Genomic DNA, 22522 nt, shown 5'->3' with positions numbered 1-22522 from the left:
CAATACATTTATTTGCTTTGTAGTTATAAATATGGGTTGATTATGGATTATTCTCTAATGACTGTTTCATGTTTCTCTCTTAAATTCCATGGACGTCGGTCTCCATCCTTGCACCTGCGTCTCCCATTTCCATCCATCCACCCATCAAATGGCCAACAGAGGAAGGCATGGAGGTAGGAATCTTTAAATGTCTTATTGTGTCGTTTTAAAGCTGCTGTTTGGGGTGGATGCTGGTATTAAGTGCATGTTGAAAATAGAGTTGGTTGCATGTTTGTTGCACGGCATCTTTCGCCTCGACAATAAATTGGCAATGTTCAAAAATGTCAGATTATAATGGATTCTAGCTAGACGTTATTTTGTCGTGCGTTATACTGTAGTTTGATATAGTCTTTACACTCGGCGTCATGATGATGCTGATTGCTGAGGAGGGCAGCCAAACATCACGAGATGTTCAGTGAACAACATCAAGCTGACAGGGGTTTAATTTTCAGATGCATAATAGGCCAGCCAGCGTCAGCAGTGCAGGCTAGAGGACTATTAAAGAAGAGGATGCAGGATGCGTAAGCAACATGGTACCCAGGGCTTGCATCCCGTCAACCCTCTCATCCTGATCCCGTGGGCATGCACTGACCTGCTTTTATTTAAATCAGCACCATCTTCCAGCCAATAGTGAAGCACTGTGCTGACGGACAGACAGACTGACCTCATTATCACGTGACGTCACATACAGGGTTCTTACCTCTTCTGAACCCCTCACTGTTGTAAACAAGGTGACAACATAAGCCCGTGTGGGGGGTCTACGTTTATCTCAACGCCATCTCACATGAGCATTCCAACTCCTCTCCTATTTCCAATGCTGTAGCTAGCTATATAGTGTCTGATGACAGAGTCGACATTCTGGGAATAAGCATGGCTTTGTCGCAGTTGTAACATTACCATGTATCCGATGCAGTGATGATCACCCCTTTTAAAGTGGACTGTTTAAAGTAACAGCATTCTTGTTTTGTTTATTAAGATATTGGCTGTTACATTGCAGCAGATTTGCACCATTCCCAGACCCAGTTACAATCTGACCAAATCCAGGGCTCAGGTCACAATCATTGTGTCACATGGCTCAGCCACAGCATGGTAGTATTGTGGTCTTATCAATGAGTGCATTTAAGAAAGACCCAGATGAATGCAGCTGCAAATGTGCAATTCTGTTTGTGTTGTTGATATTTATAGATGCTAAAGATATCTAGTGAAAACCAAAACCTAATCAAATTACTCCCCACACTTTACTTCATGATTTTTGATTGTAAAAGTGTGTACGTTCTTTGTACACTTTGTAACCTTCTCATGCACTATTCTTAGTATTCTATCCTCCCACACACACTCTACTGTACAGTTTTTGCCTGCTGGTGGACCAGCATCCATGTGTAGGAGGGAGACAGAAGGAGTGAGTGATAAAGTCCTGTTACAATGCTCAGGAATGCTGGAATGAGGGGTATCATATCAATTGCACAAATCAGTCTTTTGATTATACCCCTTTATATATATTATTTATTTTTTTACATAAAAAAAAAACGTATTTCCTTTTTTACTATCACTCACTCCCTTTACTCTCTCTTTTAGCATCCTCAGTCATTACTGACATCACCTCTCTGCCAATAACTTCATTAGCCATTCCATTGTGTTGCCAGGCAGCATAAAAAATAAAAGAGTCTCTTCTCCGGAGCTCGTGTGTGGGCAGTGGGTTCATTCACTTCATTGACACTAGTATCCGTTGTAGAATTCAGACTGTGGACAGTCAGTGTTGCCATGTTATGTTATAACATGTTATGTTATGTTATGTTATGTTATTATAAGCAACGGTGGGCTTGTTTTTCTGTATTGTTGCTTGTAAATATATAGGTGGCCTTTGCTATGTTTCATCAGTTTCAATTGAAACGGGCCTCCAGCCTCTAGGGGGCCTCGGGCTCCCCCACTCTTGCACCAAGGCCCTCTCTCTCTCTCGTTCACTCGCTGCCTTCCTCTCTCCCACAATGTTAACATGTCCCAGTATTGTCATTTAATACACCCAAAACATACTTTTGATCAGCGAAATACTAGCATTCGGATACATCAGACGCAAACCCAGCTTGCATTTTGGTCTAAAAAGCGATTCAGAGATATTTACGTTCTAAGATGCTCTGTCCCATAGCAAGCATAAGCCAGCGGAATTTTCACTTACGGAAATAAAACACGGAGCGAAACTGAAGTGTTACACAGGGAAACTGGACACAGCTGAGCACCCGAATTAATTGATATTAAGTTACACCTATTTCCTGTTAATAACCTGAGTAAAATGTGCGGCATTGGGAGTTAAAGGGGAGACACTTTATTGTGAAGGGACGACAAGTTGTTGTTGCTGAAGTAATTGTTGAGAATGATGGGGGGGTGGGGGCCTCATATAAAGCCCTGGTAGTTCTGGGTTGCAGTTTCTAAGATGTAGTTGCTTATTTGGCCTTTCTATGTTTTAATTATTGTTTAAGCAATAATTGAGGACCCATTATGTAGCCTACTAGACCGGTGCCCGGCTGTAGAGTCCGTAACGATGGAGGTTGGAGATCCACGCCCCACCCGGCTATGCAATACCCGTTGTACCCGTGTCAGAGTACCCATTCCACCCATCTGTCCCTTCTATGCCAATATACAGTATTGAGATTTCTGTATCTCTCTGTGTCCCTTTATTCCTAGATATGGAGTTCTGTCAGGCATGCCCAAATATGGAGAGTTGTGATGTCAGAACAGGCCAGCTCCATATATGGAGCCTGGGCACAGTGGGCAGGGGCCCTGTCCAGAGCCCGGGCAGAGGCCTTTTTTGTCGGTTCTGGACAACCGCGGGTCCGACCGACTCGACACCGGGCACTGCACCCGCACAGTGCCCGGTGTGGAGTCGGTGTGTGGGGGTGTGGAACATGCATTTATAGATACAGTATACTGTAGATTGTCCGTAGTGTTGTGAGCTTATAGACCAGCTATTTTCAAATAGCCAATGCATATACTGTTTAAATATAGTCGCTTATTTTCAAGGGTTTGTTTTCATAAACCTGGTTGCTTATTTCTCTCGCTAAATCTGGCAGCACTGATCGTAGCGACCTGAGGTACGATGGAACTTTGTGCTTAAATAATCACACAACGAACAGGACATGTGATGCGAGTGTTGTGAGAGGATTTGTCCGTGGCTGTGTTGACCGTGTTGGGTGTATATACTGTATTGTATATGATACGTTGCTTGCCTTTCCAAACCCCACCTATCTCCAGTGGATGGGGGTTGTGTCATCATTCCTACACTGTCCCTGTCCCCCTTATTCATATCTCTCAGTCGCTGCTTGAACAAAATGACCTATTTTTAACTGAGAGTTGAAACAATACGTCATTTGAGTCGTATGACATTGTTGTGCAATGCAGCTATGTGCTGCATTGTTGTGCTATGATTAGTATAGCCTTTAGCCTTCTCTGTAAATAAAAAACTATATTATAATACAAAGCCCATTCTTTATGAAGATGGATGCAAAAGTTTATAATTATGAGAATGAGTAGACTAATTCAGGTCTCTGACCAATCCTAGTGAGTGATACTAGTCTGTGCACACAGCAGGTCAGAAGGTCAGAAGTGGTTGTCTTGTAGGCGTTGAGCAGAGTATCATATGTTGGTGTGTTTGGATCCATACACATCCATGCACTTTGTATGCCTTTTCCTGTCTTTTAATGTTTTTTTTGTTGTTTTGCGGCTTTCGCCTTTATTTTAAATATATATAATTTATATATATATATATTTGAGTGGTGCAACCACTCCAAGGAACAGCAATGTCCGTCCTAACCTATGTGACTATGTTTAGAGTACCAGTAGGGGCAAAAGTGGCGCTGTTGTGCCAGAAACAGAGAGAGATAGTGTTGCACTGTTGCCTGCTAATTACAGAGAGAGAGAGAGAGAGAGAGAGAGAGGCAGGGGGAGAGGGGAGTTGCACCACTCAGTTCACACGGGTTTGATTTTTTATAGAGGGACAAACAGTAGGCTGACAGGAAATGGGGGAGAGAGATGGGGGAGTGACATGCAGTGAAGGCCGTCGGGATCGGGAGTCGAACCTCGGGCTGCCGGCCAAGGTGCCTGGACCGCTGAGCCACGGCCCAGGCCGCCTTTTCCTGTTTTGACTCTTAATTGAATCTCACCTTAGTTCCCCACCTACCCCACCGACCCCCTCCAACTTTCCCCTCCATAACACACATTCACCCACTTGATCTCTCTTATCTACCGCAAACGCACAGTGGCCACAGATGGGACCCTCTGACCCTCGCTTGCATTCAGGAGGCCAGCTGCGGAGCGTAACTCAGGGTGTAGCCTATAGGGTGTGTGGGTGTGTGTGTGTGTGTGTGTGTGTGTGTGTGTGTGTGTGTGTGTGTGTGTGTGTGTGTGTGTATGTTGTAGACGGGGGTTCAAAAGGGGGATCGAGCCCCCATGGGGCTTCTGCTCTCCACATGAGGTAGGGAAAAGTTTAAAACCAGGGTAGGGCAGAAAATGCGTTCTCCTTCAGTTCTCTGTCTAGGGCAGCAAATGCCCCTGTGCTAATGTTAATGCCATTCATGTTATGGTTTATTTTGTGTGTGTGTGTGTGTGTGTGTGTGTGTGTGTGTGTGTGTGTGTGTGTGTGTGTGTGCGTGTGCGTGTGCGTGTGCGTGTGTGTGTGTGTGCTGTCTTTTTTGTTTCTTTGCCTCAGGTTTTACTCTGCGCTGCACAATATTTTGAAGGTTTAGGGCAGGCTGACCCAGATAGCAGGATTCTACAACCATGGTATGTATAAAATGGTTGTAGAATCCTGCTATCTAATGGAAGGCTGACAACAAAATCCATTAGGGGGATTTTCTAAAGGATTATATCCATTCCTTAACCTTCCCATGCGAAAGGTTACTGTTAAGTAGTGAGTGTAGTGTGTGTAGTGAGTGTAGTGAGTAGTGACCTAGGAATAATTCTCATCTGCTGTGTTTCCCTGATGACATTCAGTTGCCTGCAACCCTCTGCTAACTGGACAGAGGAAGCTAAATGCTAATGCACACACTAGCCATGCTCTCACAAGAGCCTATTGTTTGTTGCCCAATAGGCAGATGCTAAAACTTGGCTATGTTGGCCAAGTGTCCATGGAGTAGCCTATTGTTGCCAGAGCAATTACACGCTGTTGGATTAGCATCATGCCACAGAACCAAACACGCCTAGGCACTCGCATCTCCTAGGAAAGTAAACACGTAGCCTACGTTTCCCCCCCCCCCCTCCGCACGCACGCGTGCGCACACACACACACACACACACACACACACACACACACACACACATTCATGATCCAGTATGTGAAGCATTCAGGGTTAATGGCGTGAATGCTGCAGCTGGATGGCTGTGAGATGGAGAGATGTCATCAGAAAAGGTCAATGCTTGTCCTCCACTGCACTGCAGTGTATGGCTGCGTTTCTGTCCTTGTGTTGTGTTGTGTTGTGTCTACACTAGATCTACTGAAGGTCATCTGTAGTGGGCAGTGCGTGAAAGTAGAGTGATGTCTGTTACTGCTGGAGTTCTCACACTCTGCATATTTGCATATTCACTAGTCACTTTTTGATTGATTGATTGATTGATTGATTTATTAACTGTTTGCAGAATTACAGTACATTTCAAGTACAACTCAATACAATACAAAAACAGTGAGTGGACGACACCATAAAGCGTTGCTTTTTTGTTCTTGCTTAATGTAAGTCGCTCTGGATTAAGAGCGTCTGCTAAATGCCTAAATTGTAAATTGTATTACACTTGTTTACAATAGGGCCCACCATTTTCAATTCATCAAAACTTTTTAGAGACGTACGAATATACACAACTATATAGTCAAAAATAAATCATCATAGGAGGTAAAAAGGGAAAAGAAACGTATACAGTGAGGGGAAACAGGGGAGGGTGGCGGGTTCAGATTTTACGGGGCCAGTTTCGAATTGCAGCCCTTTGAGAGCAGTTTTGAAGGAGTCAAGGGATTTGCATGTCTTAATGACTGTTGGTAGGGCGTTCCATATTTTGGTGGCATAGGAACTAAATTAATTTAATCCCTTGTTTGTGCCGAATCTGGGTTGCACATGGTTTGTTGAACTCCCTCTGGTGTTGTGGGTGTGGACTTCGTTGACATTAAGGAAGTATTTAGACAAGTACATGGGTATCTTGATGGTGTATCGAATCTTGTGGACCAGACCCATTGCAAGATGCTGTACTCCGTCAACCCTAAGCCATTCCAGCCTGTCAAAGTGGGCAGGGGTGAGTCAGGTGGGTTCGGGGAGTGAGGCCAAGTAGTAGCCTGACCAGTTTGTTTTGGGAAGTCTGGGGCCTTGTTTTAAGGGCCTTAGAGGTGCTGTGGTACCAAGAGGTGCAAGCGTAGTCAAATAAACCTTGTACGAGGGCTCCTGTTAGGGTCTTCAAGGTGTTTTTGTTGACCAGTGAGGAGATCCTGTATAGGAATCTTGTTCTTTAGTTGACCTTTTTGATTACGTTGGTGGCCATTTTTATCACCGGAAAGATTTGCCTCCAGGATGGATCCTAAGTAGGTAATTTCATCTTTTCGTGTGATAATATTGTCACCCACTCTAACCAAGAAGCCATCTGCCTTGCTGAGATTACTATTTGATCCAAATAGAATGGATTCAGTTTTTCCCAGGTGTAAAGATAGTTTGTTATCAGTGAGCCAGGTGCATTTTCTACCAAGTTCAGAGCTGAGGGCCTTTTCAACCAGCAGTTTGTTCCTGTCATCTGCGAACAGGAACAAATTGCAGTCACAAGATGATGTCATGTCATTTACATATATTAGGAACAGTAAAGGCCCTAGTATGCTTCCTTGTGGAACGCCACAGCTCACTGGGAGGGGGCAGTGTTCCTTTCACCTCCACCATCTGTTCTCTCCCCTCCAGGTAGGATTGCATCCAGCTCACTGATGTGCTATCCAAACCAATTGCTTTAAGCTTGTTAACCAGTATGGAGTGGTTCACGGTGTCAAAAGACTTTTGGAGGTCCAGCTTGACCATGCCGCATTATTTGCCAGCATCCACCTCGTGTTTGATGTGGTCGCTCAAATAGAGGAGGCATGTGTCAGTGGAGTGGGATGTTCTGAAGCCAGATCGGAATTCATACATACATTTTTTTCCCCCGTTTTTATTATGTGCGTGATGATTGGAGCTATAGAGATGGCCGAGTTTCTGAGAAATTTGGAGGGAATATTGTCATGGCCAGTGGCCTTGTGGGGTTGAAGGGCACTCCGTTTTTTAAGTACCTCCTCAGTTGTTACCATTGTCAGCTTAAAGTCATCTTTACAAACATCTAGGTTTTTTTAGAAGGCTTGGATGTGCTCTACACCAAAGCGCCCAGAGTGGGAGGGCAGTTTGTTAACCAGGGTTGTTGCAATGTTTGTAAAGAAGATGTTTAAGTAGTTGGCTACATCAAGATTTTCAGTGATGAGGGTGTCGTTCGATTTGATGTTTATGTTTGTAAACCTGGTTTTTAGTTTCTTACACATCATTAGTGTATGTTGGTCCGTGTGTCTGTGTGTGTGTGTCGTGCATGTGTGCGTGCGTGCGTGCGCATGTAAAGTTTAAACTAATGGGTCTATCTACCAAACTACACAGACGTGTTGTTAACCATGGTGGAAGTTCGACAACTGTTTCCTCCACGGGTTACAACAGTGTGTGACCCAGAGGAGGAAGTCAAGCGGCGGCGCTGCCTGGTTGATGTCCAGATCGCTGCCCCCCCCGTAGCGCCCGTCCAATGTGGGTGAGAGTGGCATGTTTCACACTGTGGGACGAGGAGCCATGGTTGCACACAGCAGTAGATGCAAGCAGGCATGCCACTTCAGCGACTTCGCTTTGTGTTTTCCCATATGAAGGACAGATTATGAGCCACTGAGCCAGACCACTGAGAACGGAGACGGGGAGGCTCCACTTGCCACTGAGCGGTGGTGGGAGCCGCGTCCTGGCAGGGTAATGCCAAATCACTGTGTGTTGCAAAATGCCAACACCGCAACAATGCCAAAGACGTTCAGTAATCATCAACTCCAGTCCTGGCACTGTATTTTCAGTCTAGCCACCTGGTTGGCGATGAATTTTGATTTGGAACACCCTAGGAACTAGGAACACCCTGTTCCTAGGAACTAGGAACACCCTAGGAACTAGGCGATTCAAACACCTGGTTGAGTGGAGCTGGGAAGCTAGCAATAGGCCGGGACCAGAAACGAGAACTAATGTTATGCAATAAGCAAATGAGGAAATGACACAGCCAAATAGGTTGGTTGAGGTGATAACTGACAGTAAAGGTTCTTCTATGCAGCCACTTTTATATTGTGAACAACTATGTAAAACAAGAAAGACGTGTGTGACAGACTTAGGTGACATTCACACCAGAAAGCTTTGCTGCGATTAAAACTAATCCTGCTGCGCATTTTGAGAAAGTGCACTTCGTTTGGCAGGTGTGAAGGCTCATTCGAATCCTAATGCGTATCCAAGAACCGCATTCTACTCCGAGCAAAAACGGGGGTTTTGCTTCGCTTCCAATGGCACTTGATTATGATTCGGTGCAGGTGTGAATGCAATCCGCAGCAAATTAAATATGCAAGAATCCCAATTTCTCCGCCCATTCGCATCGAGTCTACCGAAGTATTAGGTGGGAATGTGACCTTAGACACAGCCATACAAATTGTTGAAAGTGGTGAAGCACCATACGCACACGTGTGCACTGTGCACGCGTGTACACAACTACACACGCACGCACGCATGCGTGCATGCACACACACGTGCACACACACACACACACACACATACACTACTCCACGTGTCCATCATCTGTTCTAGGTAATAATGTCTCCTTTATGACCCCCTTTGCACCTGCCAAAGGCCCTAAATTCCTACCTCCCCTGTATTTGATCAGCTGGAAGTGTTCGGAGAGTTGAACGCATTGGCACAGCCATCATCAGCAGCAATGACATTTCATACTGCGAACACATTTAAATATCTGTTGTGTGCTATGTTATGGAGTAGTAGTCTACTCAGAGTTTTTCTCTTCACAGTAGTTTTCTAGAATACAATACTGCATCAGAGTAACGAACAGCCTGCGGTTCACAGAGCGGGCTATACCGCCATGCGAGTCAGTGAAAACAAATGTGCTCATCAATTCACCTGTCTTCGTGTCTGACAGGGCTCCCGGTGCCATAGTGCTATGAGATGGACAGCTGGACACTTAGAAAGTTAGAGTGTGTGTGTGTGGGGGCTATTGTGATGTCACACCAGGACATCTGTTCTCTTTAGATGAAGCCCTCCACACCCCTCCCCCAGAGCACATACACACATGTACCACCCTGTGACGAGTCTAGTGAGTCTGACGACATCATAACACTTGATCACTTGATTTTGGAGGACAAGAGGAAGATGAACATTTATGTTAACAAACATGGCGTCAATTAATGTAGGAGATGAAAACCATTCTAATTACAAGAGTCAAAACCAGGCATTTAGAAAAGTACAATTTACTGGATGACCGTGATCCTTGTGAAAATTGTGAAAAACGAATATGGCTAGATCATATGAAAGGTTGCCAATTTGCCTTCCATAGTCACGGCAATCAGAAATTCACAATCTTTCACTGACCCTAACTTGCTTATCCTAGATCCTACTAACACAATATCTGACCATGATAGAAAACCAAGAGGGCTTGTATAGGTCCAGACCAGAGGACTGGTCCGTAGAACTGGACTGCACACACACGCACAAACGCACACACGCACAAACGCACACACACACACACACACACACACACACACACACACACACACACACACACACACACACACACACACACACACACACACAGATCTCTGTCTCCCCCCTGTGATGTGGACTGAAATTGCAGTATCCGTACGTGGCATTATCACAGGCTGTGCCTTCACTGGAAGAAAAAAAGTTTATTGTAAAGAGCAATCACACCATATGACCTCTGTTCTCCACATCAGCTAGGAGTGAGACACACCCATGCGCGCACGCGCTCACACATACACACACACACACACACACACACACACACACACACACACACACACACACACACACACACACACACCACTACCACCCATCCCATCTGGAAACAATTGTTTCCAGCCTCTGCCATGAAAAAGGGCCTCTTTCACCTACAGACAGTTGTTGGGCAGAAATCCTCGGACTGGCATTGCTGACAGAACAGCCAATTGCTGTTTAGTCTAGACATAGGTTGTGTACTTTATACACACACACACACACACACACACACACACACACACACACACACACACACACAGAATGCATATGATGGCTAGATTAATAAACTCATTTATTTCATCATCTATCCATGATGAGTTCTTCCGCATGCCTACACTCGTATGGAGTCATCTTAATATGTGGGTGTTTTGACACTGTTTACAAGCTTTTGTCATCGTCGGTCATGTTTGTTCACGTCTTCTCAGAGTCAATAATCAGTCTGTGTGGCCTGCTGTCCTCGTATGTTTATGCTTTCTGTAATCCTCTCAAAGCAATGTTTTATTTTCCAGCACATGGGGTGGGGTGGGGGTTGGACGGGTGAATGAATGAGTTGCTTTTAGACCTTTCCCTCCATCCCGCCCTTACTTCCTCCCCCGAAATTGCCACCTCTTACTACCTATGCCCCTGCTCATGTCCACTGCTCTCTCCCTCTCTCTCTCTCTCTCTCTCTTAATCTCTTCATCTCCCTCCCACCCACCCTCTGAGTGAGAATTCCTCTCTAGTACAGTACCTGTCTGAACAGGGAGCAGTGGATCGCCGTAGGGCAGAGAAGAGAAGACAAGAGAAAGAGAGGAAGGAGGGGAAAGAGGTGAAAGAAAGTGAGGGGAGGGAAGTAGGAGGGACAAAGGAAGGTAGTGTAAACAGACAGAAGTAGATTGGGATCAAGTGGGGAGAGGTACCATTGGAAAGAGAGACAGGAGCTGATCAGGGCTCTGAGTTTCAGGGCACTGACTGGAAGCTGACTTTTGGACGAGTCGAGTTCCTTCCCCGCCTCATCCTGTTTTTTTTTCTCCCCTCAAATTTCAGAGACTAGCCACAGTAGCTAGCTATTTTCATTCCATTGGCGTCAGTGCGGTTTAGTATGGATGCCATCATGTTGCAGGAGAAACTTGTGGAACGCTTGCTTTGCCCACGTGTAAGAACAGCCCGTCAAAAGGTAACAAACTAAACATAATATATTGGTAGGGAATGTGAGAAGAGTTTTGTGTCAAAAGATTTGTTTGTGTTAACAGCAAAACCTTTATGGTTCCTGCCGGAATGCAAGAGGTCCTGGCTCACACTGAAGAATCTTTCTCAGCTTACAACCATCAGTAGGGAGGTGTTTGAATTATACTGTTGCATGCCATCTGTACTCTCACAATGATGTAATGACAGTTTAATGCTAAATTGGTTTGTGATGAGAGATTTGTATTCGCTGTCACACCCTGTTGCTGTCGAATGATTGAATGGTTACTCAGTGTGTTGTCCTTGTAGATTTCCCCATTCTCACTCGCAAGCAAGCATCTCTGGTAGTTGTGTGTGTGTGTGTGTGTGTGTTGTGCGTGTGCATATGCATGCATGTGTGTCTCTGTGTGATGTGTTTGTAAAAGCGAGGCTGTCGGAAGTGCCTGTGACAAGTTATGACAGCTTATAAGGACGCTGACTGTGTTTGGATAATGAGTAGAAAAGGGCTTTTCATGTCCATTCAATATAGCTTCTGTCTCAATGCTGGACCCTAGACTGTGACAGCCTGGCAGGCGTTGGCATGCTGGCCTTGAGTGTGTATGGATGTCAATGGGCTCACATCGGGCAGTAGGGCAAGGATGACATTCTGCCAGACCGAGCACTTTGGGCTGAGTTTGTTATAGTCAGAGACTAGTATCCTGTGTGTGTGTGTGTGTGTGTGTGTGTGTGTGTGTGTGTGTGTGTGTGTGTGTGTGTGTGTGTGTGTGTGTGTGTGTGTGTGTGTGTGTGTGTGTGTGTGTGTGTGTGTGTGTGTGTGTGTGTGTGTGTGTGTGTGTGTGTGTGTGTGTGTGTGTGTGAGAGATATAGTGGAAAATTGTAGTTCTTAGCACTGGAGTGGCATGATGTTTTCTCCATTCAGCTTTAGATTGGCTGCATTATAGAGGCTGCCTGCCGTCTGTTGTGGTGATTTAAACGATTTAGCAGATGTCAAACCTATCATGGTCTCACTTCAGAATCACTCTTTGCTTTTGCTTTGATTAACCTCATGATGCAAGTTCTATCTCTCTCTCTCTCTCTCTCTCTCTCACTCTCTGTCTGTCTGTCTGTCATTCCATAGCACCTGTTGTGATTTTGTTTTGTATTTGCGTTGCGTACAGTGCGTTGCGTACAGTGGTGTATCCAATAATGACATTTTATGGAGGCAAAATGTGTCGTGTCTCAAATCTCAGGGTCTTAAACGCTGATACAGACTGTTTAGGCAAGAGGTTGTCATTGTACTTCTGCGTGCACTTTTTACTCTTTATACACTAGAAAACAGACCAGTTCAACACTAGTGCCCTTAAGTAACGGTCAGCTGTGCACACATCAAAAACCTTGAGTAGTGTGTCAAATGTATAGCTCCCTTGTGTTCTTTGATAGCAAGGTGGATCCAAAATGAAGCAAGCTCCTGTTCTTTAACTGTTGCACCAAAAACCTGCGAGGTTCGCTCTACGGAATGCGGGATATTGGCTGCCTGTCCGAGCAGCCCGTGTATCTATTTGTTGTTGGGGGTTTTCTGTCTATCTTTCTTTTTCGGTCAGTGTTTTTCAAAGGGAGGCGAGGTATGCCTCTGGTTGTAAACACCTTCAAACAAAAGACACGTTTATTGTCATGCATGCAATTATTCTACTCTCTCTCTCTCTCTCTCTCTCTCTCAGGAGAAACAGTATGTCGGTTTCGCTACCTTGCCCAACCAAGTCCACAGGAAATCTGTCAAGAAGGGATTTGACTTCACCCTCATGGTTGCAGGTCAATTTGGAGTTGAATGAATGAATGAATGAATTATTTTTATTTAAGTGTCATGCCACATCGTGGCCCATCCCTTATGGGATTATTATGACACCTTTTCATACACAGTTACACTATTCAAATGTCTTCTTGGTACACTGGTTACTGGCATTGCTTATCGCATACAACATAAATACTGACGCAACAAAACAAAGCACATATTAGATATTGAACATGGAGTAATAAGAGGTTCATTGTTCATCTGTCTGTCTGTCTGTCTGTCACAGGAGAGTCAGGTATGGGCAAATCCACTCTGGTCAACAGCCTGTTTCTTACTGACCTTTATAAGGACAGAAAGCTACTCAATGCCGAGGGTGAGTGTTATCCCAGGGTATTTAATACACAGCTCACTGCCTGTCCGTCTGCATGTCTGTCTGTAAACATGGACAATGTCAATTAGAACGTTCACGGCTCAGCTCTCTTCATCTTCATTTCACTCACTTGTCTCTTCCACTGCCTCTGTGTCTCTGCTTTTCAGAGCGTATTAACCAGACAGTGGAGATTATCAAGCATACGGTGGACATCGAAGAGAAAGGAGTCAAACTCAAACTGACAATTGTAGACACGCCAGGGTTTGGAGATGCTGTCAACAACAATGAGTGGTGAGATCACTTTCTTGCCTGGCACAGTCCTGTTTAGGCTTGGCTCTGATTTAGCCCTGGTTTAAGATCAAAAGCAAAAAGGTATTCACATGTCTTAGTGTTTCAGAACATTTTTGCTTATGTATCCTGTGTGTGTGTGTGTGTGTGTGTGTGTGTGTGTGTGTGTGTGTGTGTGTGTGTGTGTGTGTGTGTGTGTGTGCGTGCGTGCGTGCGCGATGGTTCTAGCTGGAAGCCAATCACAGATTACATCGATCAGCAGTTTGAGCAGTACTTCAGAGACGAGAGCGGCCTGAACAGAAAGAACATCCAAGACAACAGAGTCCACTGCTGTCTGTACTTCATACCTCCGTTTGGCCATGGGTAAAAACACAAAAAATTACTATTTTTACAATATCGTAAAGTGTAGGCTACTTAAGAAAGTTTCAACAACATAATGGCTTTCATCATTTATTTTTCCATCTAAATTTTTGTTTGAAAAACAATTCAAATGTGTGTAGAAATATGTCGGAAGGTATTATTACAGTAAAGTGGCTTCTACCAAATACCGAAACCTTTGTCACCAAAACCTGTCCTCAAAACCTGTCACCAAAACCTGTCATCAAAACCTGTTCTGCCTGATGATCTGAATTTGCACACAGGTGTTGACCATTAGCATCCGCACCAAAGTTCGACGCCCGTTTTTCACTTTCCCAAAAAACGTAAGCTGTTTATTAGCGTTTTTATATCCCTGATTTCAGGCTATGGGATGGCTATGGTTACATACAGCCATCGCCATGTTTACAGCCTCTCAAGCTATGTGATATCAAACTGCGTAGAGTTACTGTGTTGAAGTCCTGAACAGAGAAGCATGTGACAACAGGCTGACCTGATTGATTGATTGATTGATTGATTGATTGATTGATTGATTGATTGATTGATTGATTGATTGATTGAATGAATGAATACTTTATTAACAGTTTGAAGAACAAGTCTGTTAAGAGGATTTAAAACCCAAGAAAGCCTATGGCTTGTTAGTTGTTTCCATTGGGGTCCTTCATATTCAATTAATCAGAACATTGAATGACACATGCAAAAATAATCATGTAAACGGTTAGAAATCAAAAGAAATAATATATACAGTAAGGGAGTTTCAAATTTCAGCAACCTATAAGTGCTCTTTGAGAGCGGTTTTGAAGGAGAGTAGGGATTTACATTCATTTATGACTGTTGGTAGGGCATTCCACATTTTTGTGGCATAGGAGTTATTTTCATTCCCACTCCCCAATAGTGCGGGGACATTCAGACCCAAATTACCCCCTCTCCGGTGCCTATGAGCCCATTGCAAGTTGCTCTGTCGTCTACCCTAAGCCATCCCAACCTATCAAAATGAGCAGGGGTGAGGTGAGTTGTAGCCTGACCAGTTTGTTTTGGGATGTCTGGAGCCTTTTAGGGGTGTGCATAGTCGAAGAAGCCTTGTATGCTCAAGCTCACAGCTTAGCTACAAAGTTGTAAAGGAGTCGCAAACTCATTTAGGAGCCGTGTCCACACACATCCTTTTATGAGACTAATGTCTCTCTCTCTCTCTCTCTCTCTCTCTCTCTGTGTGACATCTACCCTGTGTGTGTGTGTGTGTGTGTGTGTGTGTGTGTGTGTGTGTGTGTGAGAAAGTGTTACAATTATGTTTTTATGTGGCCACACCCACCAGTTCATTAAGTATACCTGGTTATCACAGCAACACCCACCTGAAGACACTGACAACTGACAATCTCAACAAAATAAAAACCATGGAACTTCATGTCAAAAAGGTTGCCGACCCCTGCCGTAGAGGACCACATTTCTGATGTGGTATGTCCATGTGACACCTACTGCCATTCGTAGCATACTTGTGTAGACTCCGTATAATAGTCAATGCCGATCAGCACCATACAGCAGTAGACTACTGACTCCATTGTAGCTACGAACAGTCTGATTCGTCTGATTTCCATATTCTCCTCATCCCAGGCAAGTGCCCTTCGGACCTTCAGGTACTGTTCCGTTGAAACAGTCTTCTAAGTGGCAGGTTGCTGAAGATCTATTGAATGTGACAAACTGACATATTGAGCCTATACACACATTATAAGCCTTCCCCCAGTAGGCCTCCTTTACATTCAGTAGATCCTGTGATCGTCCATGGCCAGATGTAATTTCCTGGGGTTTATTAGGACTATAGTAAATAATAATAAAAAATTATAATAATAATCCCTAAAACAAAAGAAAGCAGCAAATGGAAAAACACAAAAGTTGTCCTTTAAGCCTCGCCCACAGCTGTTGATAATGATGATTATGATAATGGGGGAGGGGTTAGGGTTATGATGTCACTAAAATGGTGTTATTGCGATTGTGCCTTTTGACTCAAAGGCTTTCAGCTTTCAGGAAGAAACCAAAAATACACAGGGAAGACATATTTTAATTATAACCACACCTGGGGGTCTAGTAGAGTAATGTTAACTCCATAGACACATGCAAAACAGAAAAAGTACAATAATAACGGAACTCCATCTTTAATACTTTGACAATAAGATGAATTAGCACTAGTATGGTCCTTTAAGCCTGGCCCTAGGCTAACCATAACCTTTATCTAACCTTATTCTAACCCTAACTTTAGCCCTAACCCAATGAGGATCTGCCTCATGTTATCCTTGTGAGGATGTTTTGTCTTGGAGGATAGAGTGAAAACAGTGAAAACACACACGCAGGACTGTAATGACGGTGACGACAGGGGGGAACCAATTTTAACTACTGTTATCATTGCACACTCCACTACAGTAAAGCCTGTAGCATTCTCCTAAAGTAGTCAAACATTATTTGGCTTCAGCAGGTCAAAAATAACGAAATGATGCCAGCTGAGGCAATGAACAAACGCTGTACCTTGCCGAACTTCATTTGGCAGTTCTTGCACCTCAGAGATATTCCAACAAGTAACACCACCGCACAATTTTGACAGGTTTTGAAGGTTTTGATGAAAGGTTAGCTGAGGGGGTTATACAAACCTCTATAATTCCTTTCTGAACAACTCCAAAATCCAGAGACAAATAATGTCAAAGCACGTTGGATGTTGATGTAATTAAACCGTGAAGATCACTCTTCTAGCAGTGTATACAGTGGGCAGGTCTAACGTTCAGAAATTTAGGTTGGAGCCACAGCGAGTGTAAAAACAATTTAGTCTATGAGAACTTTCTTAAAAACAATTTAGTCTATGAGAACTTTCTTTGTTTCAGCAAATCAAAAAAGAAAACTGAAGAGTGGCTTTTCTAAGCTTTATACTGTTTTATGTAGGTTGTAGTCAGTTAAGAATGAAAGGGCTGTCCACTTTCCTTACAAGAAAAAGTTCTGGTTCCGACCAGAGGGCAGGAGGTAGAACGACCAGTTCGATCCCAGGCTCTCCCAGAATTAGTGTCATGAGCAGGTTGGTGCCTTACATGGTTTCCTCTGCCATTGGTGTATGAATGGGTGAATGTAATGCACAATCTATGTAAAGCGCCTTGGATAAAGGCGCTATATAAATGCACCATTTACCATTCACCGACAGTGCGGGGGTAAGGTGCACTATATGCAACCTTGTTTGAGTGCAGAGTAGAACTTAACAGAACAATGTGCTTTTTAATTGTTCTTAGCCCACTTTACAAGCACGTTTATGTTTAGCTCCCGTTTACAGCCATAAAAATATAAACAACCCTTTTTGAGTGGTGCAACCACTCCTATAGACAGCTATGTGTGTCCCTGGCTGGCTGGGTCTGTCCGAGCGTTTGTGTGTCACTGTTGCGCTGCCTAACACACACACACACACACACACACACACACATTAACTGTATATTTGATGATTTGGGGTGTTACAGTACACGGTAACTCTGTAATTTCTCGACCGTATCGGACGCGGGGGCGGCTCGCCGGAACCGGGCCAGCCCCCTGGGGGCGTTCCTGGGGGTCTGGATGTTCCGGGGACCCCCACACGGAGTTGCACCACTCAATACTTTTGGAGAACCTCTTATCCCAACATGCAAGTGCATTTAGCATACAACATACAAGACTGTTTAACTACCGTTTCTCCATCCTGTTCTTCTGGTACTCACCCAGCCATTGTGTATCCCTCTGTAGGCTGCGTCCGGTGGATGTTGAATTCATGAAGGCGCTGCATGAAAAGGTCAACGTCATTCCACTCATCGCCAAGGCCGACTGCCTCACACCCAATGAGATTAAGAAACTTAAGGACAGGGTCAGTGGCAAGTCGCCCTATTAGAATGAAATAACCAGTTCTATCTATCTTTCTATCATGAATATGATCAACACTTTTGTGGATGTTTATATTTTTGGGTTAGTGCGAGAGATACATGATCTGTGTGTGTGTGTGTGTGTGTGTGTGTGTGTGTGTGTGTGTGTGTGTGTGTGTGTGTGTGTGCACGTGTGTACGACGTGCGTGTGCGTGCGCGTGTGCGTGTGCGTGCGCGTGTGCGTGCGCGTGTAGGTTCGAGAAGAGATCGAGAAGTTTGGCATCAAGGTGTACCAGTTCCCTGAGTGTGACTCAGATGAGGATGAGGAGTTTAAGCAGCTGGACAAAGAGCTGAAGGTGAGTCTAGGACAGCTGTTGTCAAAGTGGGGTCTAGGGTCCCCTCGTGGGGGTTTCAGGGGTCGACCAGCAAAATGAGAAAGTTACATTTTGTTTCACTGGCTAGAAGTCAGATCAATGACAGAATGTATGAGGAATGACTGTTCAGATTATAGGTTCCACTGTCTGCATTGTTATCTCCCCATCTACAGCATAGACTTCTTTTATGGGAGTCTCTGGCACTAAATCTTTTCAAATGTGGGCTGAAGCCTAAAACCTAAAATCATTGAAGATCCTGTACATGAAACAGTTTGAGAACCATAATGCGTAATCTTTTTTCCTATTACAAATCTTTTTTTTTTTTAAGATTAGTTTTTGGCTTTTCTGCCTTTATTGATAGTATCAAGTGAAGATAGACAGGAAAGAGGGAGAGGGAGAGAGAGAAGGGGAGAGACACGCAGCAAAGGTCGTCATGAACGGGACTCGAACATGCAACGCGCTGTCAGGCCAAAGACTATATGTGGCATGCGCCTGGACCACTTGGCCTAGCGGGTGCCCCGAGGACCTCCTATTACAAATCTGATGTTTAATTTTTGTTTTATCTGATTGAAGAAGTATTGGGTGGACTCTATAATCTATAATCTATTCCCCTGTGTGCAGGAGTGCACCCCGTTTGCAGTGATCGGCAGCAACACTGTGGTGGAAGCCCGCGGACAGAGAGTGAGGGGGAGACTATACCCATGGGGTATCGTTGAAGGTACGTCCAACCACAACATCGCCCACTCCTGATGCATATTCAACCAACCCTGAGCTGACACACTATGATGAAAATACACCCTCACAAACCTTAATAAATCTAAACATCAGCATGAGTTACAGGTGTAACCACTTAAGCCCTATCTATACTTTGCTGTACGACAAACAGTGAAAATAACTGATCTACAAACTCACAATGTGTCACGTTGTTGACAGTTTGTGTTTTTCGTTCTGTCCCTCAGTGGAAAACCAGTCACACTGTGACTTTGTTAAGCTGAGGAACATGCTGATTCGCTCCCACATGCATGACCTGAAGGACGTGACGTGTGATGTGCACTATGAGAACTACAGAGCCCAGTGCATACAGGAGATGACCAGGTGTGTGTGTGTGTGTGTGTGTGTGTGTGTGTGTGTGTGTGTGTGTGTGTGTGTGTGTGTGTGTGTGTGTGTGTGTGTGTGTGTGAGATTTGTGTGTGATTTGTGTGTGTGTGGTTTTACTTTAACCCTTTTAGGATTTTTGCTAAATGCAATGATTTTGGGCTAAACGTTGTTAGCTATAACGGAGCTGTAACGGAGAGCATTTCTGGGAAGTTGTTTCTGTCTGAGCTTCATGCAATCAATACCTCTTGTGGTAGAAGAGCAGAGAGAACACCTCCAACCATGTGTTGGTTATATTGGATTAAAATAATCACAACATACAAATTGTTACTAACCAATTATGTCCCACAAGGGTTTATCCATGGCCCCCCTCTTTTTTGAGGGGTTCTAGCCCCTCCTATATACAGCTTTTCGTCACAACTCATGTCACATTTTCCATTGACATTTACGTCATATGTGTCCGTGCAAATCGGCCTTATTGTCAACACAAACATTAAATGCCATTGACAATGAAAGGTTAATTTACGTCATATATGTCTGAGCAAATCGGCTAAACACAGTGCAACTGTTTTTGTGTTGACACAAAAAGCCGATTTGTTCAGATGTATTTTATATTTACATTAAATACATTTATTTTAAACATTGTATCATGGTTAAAAGATAATAACAAGTTGACGAATTAATTAATGAGAAAGTATATTAATGTTTTTATTGGATGATGTACGATGATAAGAGCTCCCCTCACTTCACACGGGTGTGATTTTTCCTTAGGCTATCTACAAGCTCACAATGCATTGTGTCGTGTCACGTTGTGAGCTTGTAGAGCGGCTATTTTCACAGAATGTTCGCCATGTTCGGGTTTGTGTGGTTGAGAGAAAGAGGCGGCTGAGAAATTAGAGCATATGTTCTTGGTTTATTGCTGACATTTGCATATTTGAACAGCAATCTTGTGGGAGATGAACATTTTCTGACGTGCCTTTATCCTCTGTGTGATTGTGTGCTTCCTCAGTAAACTGGCCCAGGAGAACCGCATGGAGAGCCCCATCCCCATCCTGCCCCTGTCCACTCCTGACGTAGAGACAGAGAGGCTCATCAAAATGAAAGATGAGGAGGTATGAAGCTATCGCAGCCATTTCTCCTGTTCTTATCTTAACAATGGTACCGTTCCCAGATCTGTTTTCTATATGAAAGGTGCTATTTAAAATACATTTAGTTAATTTATGATTTTCTTTTTATATATATTTTTATTGCGTCATGTAGAGATGGAACCCATCTGTCAAACATCCCAGTTTATGGCATGGATGTACAGCAGCATCTGTTAGGGTGTATTTGTCAATGTTTCAGTTAGCATTTGTATTAATTACAATACATTTATGTACATTTACAGTATATGCAAAAAAGGATGAGATCAAGGCTTGTTGAAAAGTTAAAAAACCTTTAATAAAGTGGTTAATACATTTCACGAATAAAAACTGAACCTATGCGAACCAATGCACCCTGCCTTCATCAGGGTGCATTGGTCTCGTCCTTTTTTTGCATCAATTCTGTCACCCTGACCCAATTGTACCAAAGTCAAAGAGACGCATTGCGTCGTACTACAGGGTGTAAATTAAGTAGACATTTGACATGTCAGCACTCTCGCTCTGACCTCCCCCTATTTTTGTTTCCAGCTGAAGAGGATGCAGGAGATGCTGAACAAGATGCAGCAGCAAATCCATGACCAAGACGTGTGAAAACTCCCAGAACAATTGTCACACAACAGCATCCCCTGCTGTCTGAACTCTGAACTACAGCAAACTCAGACCTGATGCTAGTAAATGCAACACAACTTGAATATATTGTGCTAGTGGCAACTCTAGCTGTAAATTCATCTCCTATTCGGTGCTTTGTATATTTTGTCCCCTCAGAGGATTGTGTTGGAGGATACTTTTCTGTACCATATCTTTGGCCCCATTTTGAGCCCAATTGCTGTTAACAGTCTTAACATAGACTATAATATAAATGCATAATTTAAATTACTATTCATTGTGTCTAATTTATAAATGCAATGCTAAACTTTTTGGATATTCTATCAGGGTATGGATATGTGCGTTATGAAATGTTTTGTATTGCAATTTGCAGCTTAGTTTGATGTTCATTATTGATATTGGTTATATGTGTGTGTGTGTGTGTGTGTGTGTGTGTGTGTGTGTGTGTGTGTGTGTGTGTGTGTGTGTGTGTGTGCGCGTGCGTGTGAGATCTACTTAGATGTCATCAGATATCCATCCTTAAAATTCAGTTTGTGTTTGTAGAGGTACTGTGATTTCACTTTGATTTAACACCACAAAAGAAATACATCTCATTTTGTTTCCTTTTATTTGGTGTCTATCATAAATATATTATATTGAACAACAGTTTTACGTATGGCTACACAAGACCTTCTTTTCTGGTAGCTTTTTTTACATTTGCTGGCTTTGAATTGCAAATGCACTTATCGCCAGTGCTAATGCCTGATTTATACTTGCTTGTGCGCCGTGTTGCACACAGAAAATAGCAGATCTACAAGCTCATACTGTGTTGCACTGCGATCCTTTGTGAAATGTGTAGATCTACTGTTTTGAGTGCACAACACTGGCACACAACTACGAAAAATCGCCCTTAACTGTGAATCGAGACCCGTCAACATAATGAGAGGTTGTGTACAGTACAATGTGCATGTGCGAGCATGCTGCGATTCCTCCTATCTGCTTATAGCTGTGGGCCTGTATTCATCGCCTCATAGCTGATGCCCTGTGTTTGTTCTGAAATGCATTATGAAGATACATCTTGTTACCACTGCAGGATGGTAAAATGTATAGATCAACAATGAGGAGCAAATGCTGTATTTATAGGCTTAGGTTTGAAATGGCATATCTTATGCAGACAAACGTGTGTGTGTGTGTGTGTGTGTGTGTGTGTGTGTGTGTGTGTGTGTGTGTGTGTGTGTGTGTGTGTGTGTGTGTGTGTGTGTGTGTGTGTGTGTGTGTGTGTGTGTGCGTGCGTGCGTGTGCGTGTGTGCGTGTGCGCGTGCCAAGTCTATGTGTGTATAAACTCCTGAGGTGGAGGTACAGTCAGTGCACCCGCTGGACCTCTGGCTGTGATACCTGTATGCCTGAGCC

At 43.8% G+C, this 22522-nt stretch overlaps 1 protein-coding gene across 2 annotated transcripts; it reads left to right on the top strand.

Annotated features, from left to right (window-relative positions):
* The first annotated feature begins 39 nt into the window (after positions 1-39).
* septin5a (septin 5a) lies at positions 40-21782 on the top strand. Of its 2 annotated transcripts, none has more exons than XM_080766007.1 (11): positions 40-173; positions 12959-13049; positions 13316-13402; positions 13567-13690; positions 13916-14050; positions 17804-17921; positions 18171-18272; positions 18912-19008; positions 19250-19385; positions 20395-20497; positions 21056-21782. In XM_080766007.1, the coding sequence occupies exons 1-11, from the start codon at positions 168-170 to the stop codon at positions 21116-21118; spliced, it is 1062 nt and encodes a 353-aa protein (XP_080622133.1). In that variant the 5' UTR covers positions 40-167; the 3' UTR covers positions 21119-21782. The 2 variants fall into 2 exon arrangements, with proteins under 2 accessions (XP_080622133.1, XP_080622132.1); XM_080766006.1 differs by lacking the exon at positions 40-173 and adding an exon at positions 10929-11253.
* The last annotated feature ends 740 nt before the right edge of the window (positions 21783-22522 follow it).

The sequence above is a fragment of the Protomyctophum bolini genome (genome assembly GCF_963924005.1).
Source record: "Protomyctophum bolini genome assembly, chromosome: 6".
NCBI lineage: Eukaryota > Metazoa > Chordata > Actinopteri > Myctophiformes > Myctophidae > Protomyctophum > Protomyctophum bolini.
Note: the sequence above shows the minus strand (reverse complement) of the source record. Positions and strands in the feature narration are given on the sequence as shown.

What these genes read in the sequence shown, in the direction of transcription:
- septin5a (XM_080766006.1), top strand. Translation starts at nt 11,179, where the DNA reads ATGGATGCCATCATGTTGCAGGAGAAACTTGTGGAACGCTTGCTTTGC. An exon ending in ATACCTCCGTTTGGCCATGG is followed by an intron (nt 14,051 to 17,803) that starts GTAAAAACACAA and finishes ATCCCTCTGTAG; the next exon opens with GCTGCGTCCGGTGGATGTTG. An exon ending in TCAAAATGAAAGATGAGGAG is followed by an intron (nt 20,498 to 21,055) that starts GTATGAAGCTAT and finishes TTTTGTTTCCAG; the next exon opens with CTGAAGAGGATGCAGGAGAT.